Source organism: Abramis brama (genome assembly GCF_963993115.1).
Source record: "Abramis brama genome assembly, chromosome: 1".
NCBI lineage: Eukaryota > Metazoa > Chordata > Actinopteri > Cypriniformes > Leuciscidae > Abramis > Abramis brama.
This window is the reverse complement of record NC_139963.1, coordinates 50,833,505-50,845,719: the sequence shown is the minus strand read 5'-3', so window position 1 is coordinate 50,845,719 and position 12,215 is coordinate 50,833,505. Positions and strand designations below refer to the sequence as shown.

The following is a 12,215-nucleotide window of genomic DNA, read 5'->3' as shown; positions in this document are numbered from 1 at the left end:
ATTGGCCGGTCATTTTTGACCGGGAACACCACAAGTGTGACTATGTGCCATATTTTTTACAAAACAAAAGTTTCAAAACAAAATTCCTGGTGAAACATTAGAGTAGACTAGTGTGATCAACAATACCAATTTTCTTTAGATTTTATTTAATATTTCCAAAATTATTAAAAAATTACTCAAAAAATTGCTCAAAAAATGAAATGCCTACTCTCAAATAAATGAGGCCTATGATTATTCAGATGCAAATCAAAATATAAAACCAGTCCTAATTGAAAGAGAACATGTTGACAAAAAGATTGAATCCAAGATTGGGTGAAAATGTGGTATAATGAGTGATTTATAAGCTTTTTTTCATGGGCCTGTCATTTTTGACCGGGAACACCACAGGTGTTATAGGGTTTTGAACACCACATGAGGGTTAACTTCATTCTTACTTAAATTAACAATTAAATTAATGTCATTGTTTTTAACTGCTTCTTTTGCTTCTTTATCTGCAATTTAATTTCCTTGGACACCAACATGCAGGCACCCACAAAAATACTACTGTAATCCCCATCATTTGAATTCTGTACATTGTTTGCATTATCTCCATTAAAATATCTGGTCTACTTTCTGAATGACTGTATTGTAAACTAGCCAATGATGAACATGAGTCTGAACAAATAACTGATTTCACAGGTCTTATTTCTTCTATCCACTGTATTGCTAATAATAATGCAACCCTTTCCCCTGTATAAACAGATAGCTCATCACTGATCCTTTTCCTTATTGATAGATGAAACTCTGGGACAGTAAATGCTACTCCTATCTTGTTGTCTGAACTCTTTGATGCATCTGTGTATATCTGAACATGTAGTACTCATTAATATATGTCTGTACATTATATGAATTACATTCCTTACCCTTGTTTCTCTGTTCTAACAATGTAAAATCAACTGTAGCATCTGGAAGTACCCAAGGTTTTATTACTGGTAATGGAACAGTAGGACTAACATTTAATTGATTAATTTTAAGTTCTGTTGCTTTCTGTATCAGTCCATCCAAAACTTTTAGTTTTCCTCCTCTCTTTTTCCCAACATGGTTTTAACGTGTCTAGTGTTGGATGTTCTTGACTATGGCCTTGTAAATTAACCCAGTAATTCAATGATAACTGTACCCTTCTCATTTCCAAAGACATTTCCCCCATTTCCACCTGTAGTGCTGTAATTGGAGTAGTTTTTATAGCTCCTGTACATAGTCTAAATACCTGATTCTGTATATTATCTAACTTTTTAAGAGACGTTTCTGCAGCTGATCCATAAACCACACACCCATAATCTAACACAGATCTAATCAATCCATTATACATTGCCTTTAATGCCATCCTATCTGCCCCCCACTCACTACCAACTAAACATCTCATTGTATTTATTATTTTCTTACATTTATTTATTATATTCTGAATATGCACCGCCCACGTAACTCTTTCATCAAACCATATCCCCAAAAACTTAAAATATTTTACTCTTTCCAGTTCTTGATTATATAACTTTAGTTTCACCTCACTTCCAATTTTCTTCCTTGTAAACAACATTATTTTTGTTTTATCAACTGAAAATTTAAAACCTCACTTATATGACCATTCTTCAACTATTGTAATAGCCTCCTGTAATTTTTCCATAATAAAATCAATATTCCTTCCCCTTTTCCAGATTGCCCTATCATCAGCGAAGAGTGAGAGGCCCAGCCCATTATCCAAATCTTCAAACACATCATTTATCATAATGGAAAATAATAAAGGACTTATTATACTTTCTTGTGGAGTACCATTTTCAATTGTAAACTTTTCTGAATAACTGTTTCCTATTCTCACTTTTAATGTTCTGTCTGATAAAAAATCCTTGATCCATCTATACATTTGACCTTTGATACCTAACTTATACAGTTTAATTAACAACCCTTCTCTCCACATCATGTCGTATGCTTTCTCTATGTCAAAAAAGACAGCCACTACACTTTCTCTATTTATTTGTGCTTTCCTTATCTCATGTTCTAAACACACAGCCGGATCCATTGTATTTCTCCCTCTCCTAAAACCACTCTGATATTTGGATAAGAATTTATTGATTTCTACATGATACATTAACCTTTCATTCACCATTTTTTCCATTATTTTGCCAATATTAGATGTCAACGCAATAGGTCTATAATTTCCTGGATTTGTACTATCCTTCCCCGGTTTATGTATTGGTACTATCACCGCCTCCTTCCACCTTTGTGGTAATTTTCCTTCTTCCCATGATTTATTGTACATATTTAATAAAATATCCTTAGATACTTCGCTAAGATGCCCGTTGTGTATTTCTGAGGGAGAGGCTTCTTATAACCAGTAACACATCAGACCGTTTTAGAAGGAGAAACAAAACGGTGCAGAATAAAAGTAGATATGAAAAATAATGCGTTTTTTTAACGAGGCATGAACACATGTTAGACTTAACCCCATAAACACAATCAAGCCTTCTAAAAAGCTGATCAACCACCCCTTTAACAGCTGCTGAAAATATTGTAAGTCTTAGAGGTTACAGTGCTATTTTGAACCAATAATGGGATAAAAAAACAGTTGATGGAGAATGAGCATTTAGTTATCTGACTCTATAAGTAATTGACTCTATTGAAGTTATTGTTGTTCTTAAACATATGTTTCAGTATCTAGATTTTACATTAGAATACTTTAATATTAAGTTCAGCACAATTCTGTTCAGTTTATAAGCAGACTAGTAGATCAGTAGTATGTAGTGTGAATAAGTGTGTGTGTGTGTGTGTGTGTGTGTGTGTGTGTATGTGTGTGTGTGTGTAGCAAATGGCACAGAAATGCGATTTCCTAGGGCTAGGAATACTCTCATTCCTGCGTAATAATCAAGAAACTTTACTGCCGTACCATGAGTGCAGCAGGCGTAATGAAATTACGCAGCGCCTGAAAATACCATAGACAGTAAAAGAAATGGACACAGCGACCCCATTGGAACTCAATTGAGATTGTGCAACTGTTAATACGTTATCCGTAGTAGTGACCGATGATAGATTTATTTTATGTCTTTCCTAGAATGGGCAGTTTGTGACTTTGCGAGATAAACAACATAAAGTAGCACTGGTATTACAAAACATTCAGTGGCACATACCAATCAAATACAGACGTGACACAAATAACACGTTAGAAAAAAAAATGAATGCACTTTAATTTGTTTAATTGATATTTTAAATATCACAAAATTAGGCTATTTATTTAGGATTTTGTGCCACAATTACGTCAGTAGGCTATAGGTGTTCGATTAATCTGTCAGTCACTACTGGAGGTGTCGCAACACGGTGTTCCGCGACTCGGTGTCAGTCAGGTGACATGTCAGTGTCAGTGTGTCGCGATGTCAGTGACACATGCCACTATCCACCACTGGCACATGCCAATAATGTCAGTGACACATGCCACTATCCACTGGCACATGCCAATGAAGACCGGATGTGCCACCGGATGTGCCAATACACATAGTGACATGTGCCATTGGCTTCTGTGCGTCAGATGCCATGTCACTTAATGTTAAAACTGCTACTGCATTATCAGGTTTTAATGGACGACGGTGAGGCTTGCGCGTCGGACGGTTGCCTCCGCCGAAGTCCATTAAAACCTGATAATGGACACCTTGAAGGGCATTAACCCGCTTATACCATTACTTACGAAAGAAAGAAATATTTAATCAATTAATAATACTTTAATGTGTTTTAGAGTAAAAATCGTGAGGGTTTTTATTTATTAAGTCGAGCGCACATTTTAATATCTCCCGTATACAGGCGTTGCCAAGCAACGTGGCCACAGTGACCCGACCGCAGCAGTTGATCAGTGAGTTTGAGCCAGTGCAATCATTTAGAACTGTCATCAGGCAAATTGACGGGACGCCTTTCCTAGGTGTCCATTATGTAAGGGTTAATGCCCGACGAGGTGTCCATTATCAGGTTTTAATGGACGACGGCGAGGCGTGAACCGTCCGACGCGCAGCGGAGCTGCAAACGTCGTTGCCTCCGCCAAAGTCCATTAAAACCTGATAATGGACACCTCGAAGGGCATTAACCCGCTTATACCATGGTCACTTACGAAATAAATAAATATTTAATCAATTAATAATACTTTAATGTGTTTTAGAGTAGGGTTTTTATTTATTAAGTTGAGAGCGCATTATTTAATATCTCCCGTATACAGGCGTTGCCAAGCAACGTGGCCACAGCGACTTTGTTTCAAAGAGTCAAAACTCACAGATAGTTTCCTAAATCATTTTTATTAGGCCTACAGCAAATATTGTCAACCATTCACTCACGTGTTGAAAGGAAAGCAAGCAAGACAGAAAGACAGGCAATGGCAGTAGCCTAGTCCTGTGCCAGACGTAACTTACACACTATTTAAAATTAAATGCTACATTTCCATTAATTGTAAAATTTGATAGCGATATTGGCATGTCCATCGTCGTGGCATTTGATGGACGGAGATTTAAAGTTTGTGGCTCGCTATCACCACTGCTTGGGACATTGGGAGATGACAAAATGTTGCTCCATTCTCGTCTGTCATGTACTGACGGAGCCCAGTAAGCCTGCAGGCTGCTCTCACAACGATGCCCCGTCACCGACATGATCTGGCGAGTTTCCAGCCCGGCGTCAGAAAGACGACCGACAGCTGTGCTCCGGAGGCTGTGGTTGGTGTAAACCCGCGACAGACCTACCTGAAAGAAACAAGAATAAACAGGCTATATTAGTGAGGACAGAAGAGGGGTTATACGGCTACATTATTATTAGAATGTAGCTAGTGTACAGACCTCCTCGCTGATTTTTTTCAGCATGTTCCCCAGGTAGTGGACACCCATTGGCTCCCTGGAGTACCACACATCAGATGCCACAGTGATGGAGCGCTTCGGGTGGAGATAAAACGATTTTGCATCTGGTGGACACTTGGAGATGTAACTTTTAAAACTTTTTACTGGACACAGAGGATCCCCGTGCCTGGCGAACATGAAGCCTCGTAGGTTTTCCTTGTGCGGGTCGTTCGGATCTTTATGGTTTTTTGTCTGAGGATTATGAGCTAAACTGATGTATTCAACGCCATGCTCGTCTCTTTGGATTACGAAAGATGTCATGGTCAGCTCTCGGCTCCCCTCCCTGCCACGCCGAGCAAAACACAGCTGGATGTCAAACCACACCTTTCTGACGAGGCCGAGGGGCGTATCGGGAGACAGCGCAGATGAACATCTGATTGTCTGAAGATCCGACTCAGTGATGCGAGGATGGTGGAAGCTGGTGTCCTTCCCACTCTTTCTATAACGCTTCAGTATCGCCTTAAAAACCGCATTACTGGTCTTGAACACAGTGTCACTAATGATGTTGACATCACTTAAATGGCGGTTAATACCGGCTCTCAGATTCCTCAAACTGGCAACACTGTATTCTCCTCCTTCTTTGGTCGACTGGACAGACGCATAAAACAGTCGCAAAACGTCGTTGAGAGTAGCGGCAGTGTAGCTTTTGAAGTTGATGTCCATGTTTTTGTCAGCCAGAAAGTCTCTTAACGTTTTAACTGCCCATTTCGTGATTTTCTTTGTGTTCATCTCGTCCTTGTCATCCTCTAATTCGTTCAATTCTTCCGGTGTCACCTCCTTGTGTCGCTTCTCCTTTTTCTTTTCATATTCTATTCTCTCTTTTTCTTGTGCTACATCCCAGTCTTCAAAGTTGTCAAACTCACCATATATATTAAAAGAAATGATAAAATCACTCATGTTTTGTCTGTTTTGCTGTTGCGATGAGTCAACTGAAATAATGTTAAGTCTCCGTTGTCATGGTTACCATTTAGTGTTTGAGCTAGCGCAATCATTTAGAACTGTCATCCTAGGTGTACATTATCACTTTTTAACGGACACCCTGCAGCCAATCAGAATCGAGTATTCACCCAGTCCATGGTATAACACTTTTTAACGGACACCCTGCAGCCAATCAGAATCGAGTATTCACCCAGACCATGGTATAATGGAAAGTTAACGTAGCCAACGTGATGGGGATTTGCTAAATAAATAGTCTTGAATGCATAGCCATCATATGCCTCTAATGCTGTAAAATGAATTGTTAGCACATTCATTTAACGGAACTGTTGCATGATAAGCCTGTGTTGACTTATTGACAGCACAATAAACTGTAGCATGTTCGTTCTGAAAGCTTGTTAATTACTCATTGTTTTTCCATTTTAATTCAGTTAAAATTAATGTTTTCACTGTCACATGCTCTCAGTCAGTCTGTTTAACGTTACCTACAATACATGTTATGAGTAGGCTACATCTCTTCATTGACATGGTTTTATAAAGTTGGTTGAGACATATGACATTTTAATAGTCAGACATAACAGAGAGGCCATCATAATAACTGACTGTTAAAATATCACGTGTTAGATTGTGTCATTTACTGTGTACTGTATAAGGACACAGCTCAGGGTAGGCAATAGTATGACAAAAGATACATAAATAAATTGGTACTAGGTTTAGGCCTAATTTATGTCTATTTATTTATATGAAATTTACTTAAAAATGTTTTTCAAGAAACACATATCATATGTATAGTATGCTATTTCTATTCAGATTTCTTGCATCTCTCTCTATTATTTTTTTTTTCTCAGTTCAGATGGGCTTTATTGACATGAGTGTTTCTAGAACCTTTGTTCCCACAACATCAAAATCATTTTTTTTTTCAAATCTTTGAACATTATGCAATAATAGTATTATGAACATTAATTGTTATGAAGATTGATATAATTATTTTTGTATCGTATATGTGTGTGCACTCTGTGGTAACTAAGATCTTTTAAATATGAAATGTAAAATTAGAGAGTAGAACATTTTCAACTAAATGTTCCTTATTTAATTCACTTCTCTTTCTCTCTCTTAGGAGTCAGTGATGATGCTGTCCATGAAGTTCTATCTATGTGGTTCACGCCATGAACAAATTTGTTTTTGTGTGTGTTGAAGTTCAGTTGTTATATATTATTTTGTAAAATAAACACAATCTTAAATCTACCCCCAGAGTCATCCTTGTCTTCCCTCTGTACTTGAAAATGTGGTCGATCTGACTGAAAAGACTATAACATGATTCCTTGTTTATTTTACTTGAGTAGTATTTGTGTGTAATAAAACTGTAAAACTCGAATGTAGTTAAAACTGGGTGGAAATACTGCCTTGGTGGCACTTTTTTCGGTCCTCCAAAACTAGGGTCCTGGAAATGCGTTCCTGAGACTGCGGGTTCTCCAAGTCGGTAGGTGGCGCTGTCACAAAAAACTAGGGTCCTAGAAATGCGGTCCTAGAAGTGGGGTCCTGAAAATGCAGCCTCCGGGACTGCAGACAGATAATGGAAATGGGACACACTCCCGTCTCCGGACACGCGCACGCGGCACCCATTTAAGTAGGGGTGCGCCAAAATATCGGTATGGCGATATCTCGTGAGATTTTATCCAGCGATCGATTCTCGATGCGCTCTTGTCAAGTATCAATCTTAAAAGCCGTTAGGGCGGGCGTACATGGTGCGAGTTCGGACACTTGGGAGGTGAGAAATTGCACGCGTTGCGAGTCAGTTTAACTGATAATCGCGTCAAAGCAGCTGGTACACGGCACGACTGTCCTGCATGAATTTTATCCCGAGCCGGTGTGGCGAATAATATGGTTACTCGGTGTATTGGGTCCGGGCGTAGGACCCCATTAGTATGCCAGTAGGCTGTGAATACGGTAAGGCAGTATCAGTGCAGTATAAGCTCATAGCACGATCATGGGATAACGTTAGCTGTATGCTATGCTATTATCTAAGCTAACTAAAAAACACACGAACAACGAGAAATGTTTAATTTCACAATCTATAGCTTCGGTTAAATACTAGTATATGAAACGTATAATTTAAAATACATTAAATACATTAATGACTCGTTATAACATAGTACAAACGTCTTCTATAATAAAATGATTATGAATGATTTGTAACCAGGCACTAAAGCGATTACCCATAAAACGGGCTTTGAGCCAATCGGATTGCTTGGGTCCTACGCCCGGACCCAATACACAGAGTAACCAAATTATTCACCACACCGGCAGCAATCGTGGGCTTTCGCGCTAAACACAGAGACCGTCATTTTGCGAATGGGAGAAAGAGAGAGAAAAGTGTGTGTGACAGTGACAAGTGTATGCGCACGCTGGTTGCTGCCAATGAGGTATAGCCCCATCGACGTGCTGTGTATGATTTGGCAATAGGGGACTGCTGGTGAAAAAACATGTTTAAAAATTATCGGGAGGTCGGGAGATGCTCGTAACGTGCTCGGCTCGGCTTGTAATTCCTCTCACACGCTGCAAGCCGCGACCATGCGAGCATCACCGATTCTACTCGATTTCTCCCGAGTGAAAAAAATCATCTGCAGCAAAACAAAAATAGTGTCTGTGACTGTTTTGTTGCAACTGATAAGACACAAGTTGTTTTTGTTATTGTGTTTCATCCAAAAAAATAAATGGAGATTCATTTTCCTAATTAAAAAAAAAAATATATATATATTGTGAGTTATTACTGATAATATATTGATCGCATTATCGCCATATCATGATATTATCGGTATCGTGAACAATGTATCGCGTATCATATCGTGAATTACCCAGTGATTCCCAGCCCTAATTGTAAGTCCACAAGACCGAAAGTGTGTTAGCGAATCACAACACACTGGGCCAAGCTGACCATTTGACCAATCAGAGCCCGTTGTGTTTCTGAGGGAGAGGCTTCTTATAACCAGGAAATCATCAGACAGTTTTACGAGAAGCCGTAAACCACCCCTTTAACAGCTGCTGAAAGTATTTTCAGCAGCTGTTAAAGGGGTGGTTTACGGCTTCTCGTTGATGGAGAATGAGCATTTAGTTATCTGACTCTAGTATAAGTAATCTGACTCCACTGAAGTTATTGTTGTTCTTTGACATATGTTTCAGTATCTAGATTGTACATTAATATACTTTAATATTAAGTTCATCACAATTCTGTTCAGTTTATAAGCTGTCAGAAGAGACAAAACATGTTAGGACACACTAGTAGATCAGTAGTATGTAGTGGGAATAAGTGTGTGTGTCCTGTGTAGCAAATGGCACAGATGTGTGTTAGAGGTGTAAGAGACACATCAGTCCTCAATCTGCATAATGACGATTCCCTGCATCTGATTCACAGCATTACCATACTGTGGTGATGAAGGCCATTGTCCCACGTTTAATTCACATGTATACTTCTGATAACTGTTGTAGGCTACTAGGGCCGTAAATATAGTTCTACCCATTTCATGTCAATAGTTCCTGTTTTCACCTCATTTATTATGCTGATGTCTTCAGATCTCCTGTAAATTCACACTTAAAGCTCATTTCACTGGTCTAATGGTGCGTTCCAGGCAACCTGTAACCCGTGTTTTTCCAGCCTTATACCTGTGAAAGTGCACTGGAACGGCAGTCAAACCCGTGACTTCCCACCCGTGAACTTGTACTAGATCGATGTACTCCCAGTTACGAGCTCTGATGTCACATAACGTTGCAGTCAAATTAATAATAATGTAATAATAATAATACACACACTATTATGTATTACAATGTTATGTGTCTGAAACAATAAGTATGTTGTGAAAGTGTATTGCCGCATGGAAATGTTAAGGTGATGTAAACCTGAACTTGACAGCATTGATCATGCTTATGAAAAAAAATAAATAAATAAATAAAATAATATATATATATATTAGGGATGGGACGAAATATCGTTTGACAAAATATCGCGATACAAAACGTGACGAAACGCATCGAGGTCGAAAAAAATGGATCGCGAAATAAAGATAGATGGCACTGCTGCATGATTTGCGTAGTATATAAATAATTTAGTGTATTATATGTGTGTGTATGTATATGGGGCAGACATACAGTCTATGGTGGCAGGCTGGCAGCACCATCTGCTGATCAAGCAGGGTAAAACTAAATGAAAAAAAAAATTATATCCGGGGAACGGTGCGGTACGTCGTCACGTCAAGACAGCGCATGTTGCAACAACAACACTGCAGTCTACAGCGAGCTAACAAATATTAGCATTAGCACCAACTGCCTTGCCCCCAAACAGCCGACCATGGAGTCAAATGAGGTCGAAATTGAGGACGCTCTGCCTGGATACAAGTCATATGTCTGGCAGTATTTTGGCTTTCTCATTAAAAAAGACAAAGACGGCAATAGAGTAACTGACAAGACTAAGACTGTGTGTAAGCTATGCCATGCTGTCATTCCGTACACCACATCCAACACATCAAACATGAACAAATAAGTTGTACAAAAATAAATAAGTTGTTGTTATACAGTAATATTTTTTTCTTTTTTTTTCTTTTTTGATATCGTATCGTGACGTATCGTATCGTGACCCTGGCATATCGAGGTGCATCGTATCGTGAGTTTAAGTGTATCGTCCCATCCCTAATATATATATATATATATATATATATAACGTACAATTTCTCAGCATAGCAATAGTTTGGCGTGACTGGCCTGGAACGCTACAAAGTCGTGAGTCGTGGTTTGAAGTCGTGATTTACATACTCAAAAACCTGCCTGGAACGCAGCATAATTTATTTTTTCACACTAATTTCAGTTACATTTACATTTTAGGCTGTTTAGTTTGACATTTTATTTATTTTTTATCTTTTATATTTTTATTGTAGTAACCACTCAGCTGTATGTGAAAATGCATGTTTAAAAAAAATGTTGCAAATAAAACTATAGTCCACAACTTCTGTAGTTTTAGCTTATTATATAAATTCAGTGCAATCATCAAACGTTTGTATGACTTGCCAGTGACTTGTGACCCAAGCTACGACTTGATTTGACTTGCTTGACATAAAGCAGTGACTTGACTTGACTTGACTTGACTTGCTTTTCACAAAATTGACTTGGACTTGCTTGAGACTCGAAGGTTAAGACTTGAGACTTACTTGTGACTTGCACATGTGTGACTTACTCCCACCTCTGGTTAACTCTGAGAGACACCAATACCTTAAATCACCCTGCAAACAGGGAATAGACAACCTTAAAACAGCATTTAGAGTTCGATATAAGTAGTACTTGCATGTGGTCTTGTGTGGAGCTGAGGACAAAATGTGCGTGTGTCCGTTTGAGCGCAGCTGGGCGTTCTTCTCTTGCTTCCGGAGCAAACGGAGTTCACGGGAAGTTTAAAGGGTCTACTTAAAGTTAAAGTTGCAGACTACGTTCACTTCACTGAATGTAGGAAAAGTCTGAAGACGAAAATAAAGACAAAGATTAAAGGGTTACTTCAGGATTTAACATTAAGCTTTGTATTAGTAGAAAACCTGTAGTATTTTCGAATTACCATATGCTTTCCACCCTCATATCCCCCTGAGACAAGAGATTTATGTATTTTTTGTCTGGAAAAAATCCTCCGATGACGCAAAAATCGTCATTTTGCGTCATCGGAGGATTTTCTGGCCAGAGGCTAAAGACTACAGGCAGTAGATGGCGTTGTTCCGCATGTTTTCAGCCCGCCCATAGGAGGTGGGATCTCACTCACAGAATGCACACAGTATCAGCCGTCTTTCTTTGGAAGCTAAGCTAGCAGGCTCTTGTTCTGTGGAGAAACCTGAATAGTAGGAGAAAGCTGAAAGCTTAAGTAACCATCCTCCTTTTCCCGGACTTGTCCGGCGGGCGAGATCGTTCAAAATGTACGGGATTCAGCTTTTGCTTTCTGCGGTCGCTATTCCTTGTACATGCACCTTTTGTTTCAATCTAACTGAATTCATTCCGATCGGTGAATTTGAATGTAGTGTTTACATGAACGCTAAACAAGTGATCGGTTGATCCCTTACAGAAAAAACACATGAATTTCACATGTTATCACATGTTTTCCACATGTGATTACATGTGACCTCATGTGAACAACATGTCACCACATGTGAACAACGTTTCACCACATGTGAACAACATGTCACCACATGTGAACAACGTTTCACCACATGTGAACAACATGTCACCACATGTGAACAACGTTTCACCACATGTGAACAACGTTTCACCACATGTGAACAACATGTCACCGCATGTGAACAACGTGTGACCACATGTGAACATAATGGAGCATGTGGCACATGTGGAAAACACATGTTAATTTTT

The 12,215-nt window shown here is 38.9% G+C and overlaps 2 protein-coding genes across 3 annotated transcripts in view; both read right to left on the bottom strand.

Moving 5' to 3' along the window:
- Nucleotides 1–12,215, bottom strand: part of LOC311087210 (uncharacterized protein) — a 191,688-nt gene that overhangs the window by 49,540 nt on the left and 129,933 nt on the right. The gene's annotated exons all lie outside the window — the stretch shown is intronic.
- LOC311089199 (zinc finger MYM-type protein 3-like) lies at nt 4,301–5,938 on the bottom strand. The gene is made up of 2 exons (XM_084123705.1): nt 4,836–5,938; nt 4,301–4,742 (listed from the first exon to the last, which is right to left on the bottom strand). The coding sequence occupies exons 1-2, from the start codon at nt 5,787–5,789 to the stop codon at nt 4,422–4,424; spliced, it is 1,275 nt and encodes a 424-aa protein (XP_083979831.1). The 5' UTR covers nt 5,790–5,938; the 3' UTR covers nt 4,301–4,421.

Coding starts and splice junctions, on each gene's coding strand:
- LOC311089199 (XM_084123705.1), bottom strand. CDS start 5,789: ATGAGTGATTTTATCATTTCTTTTAATATATATGGTGAGTTTGACAAC. Junction 4,743..4,835: donor TGAAAAAAATCAGCGAGGAG/GTCTGTACACTA, acceptor TGTTTCTTTCAG/GTAGGTCTGTCGCGGGTTTA.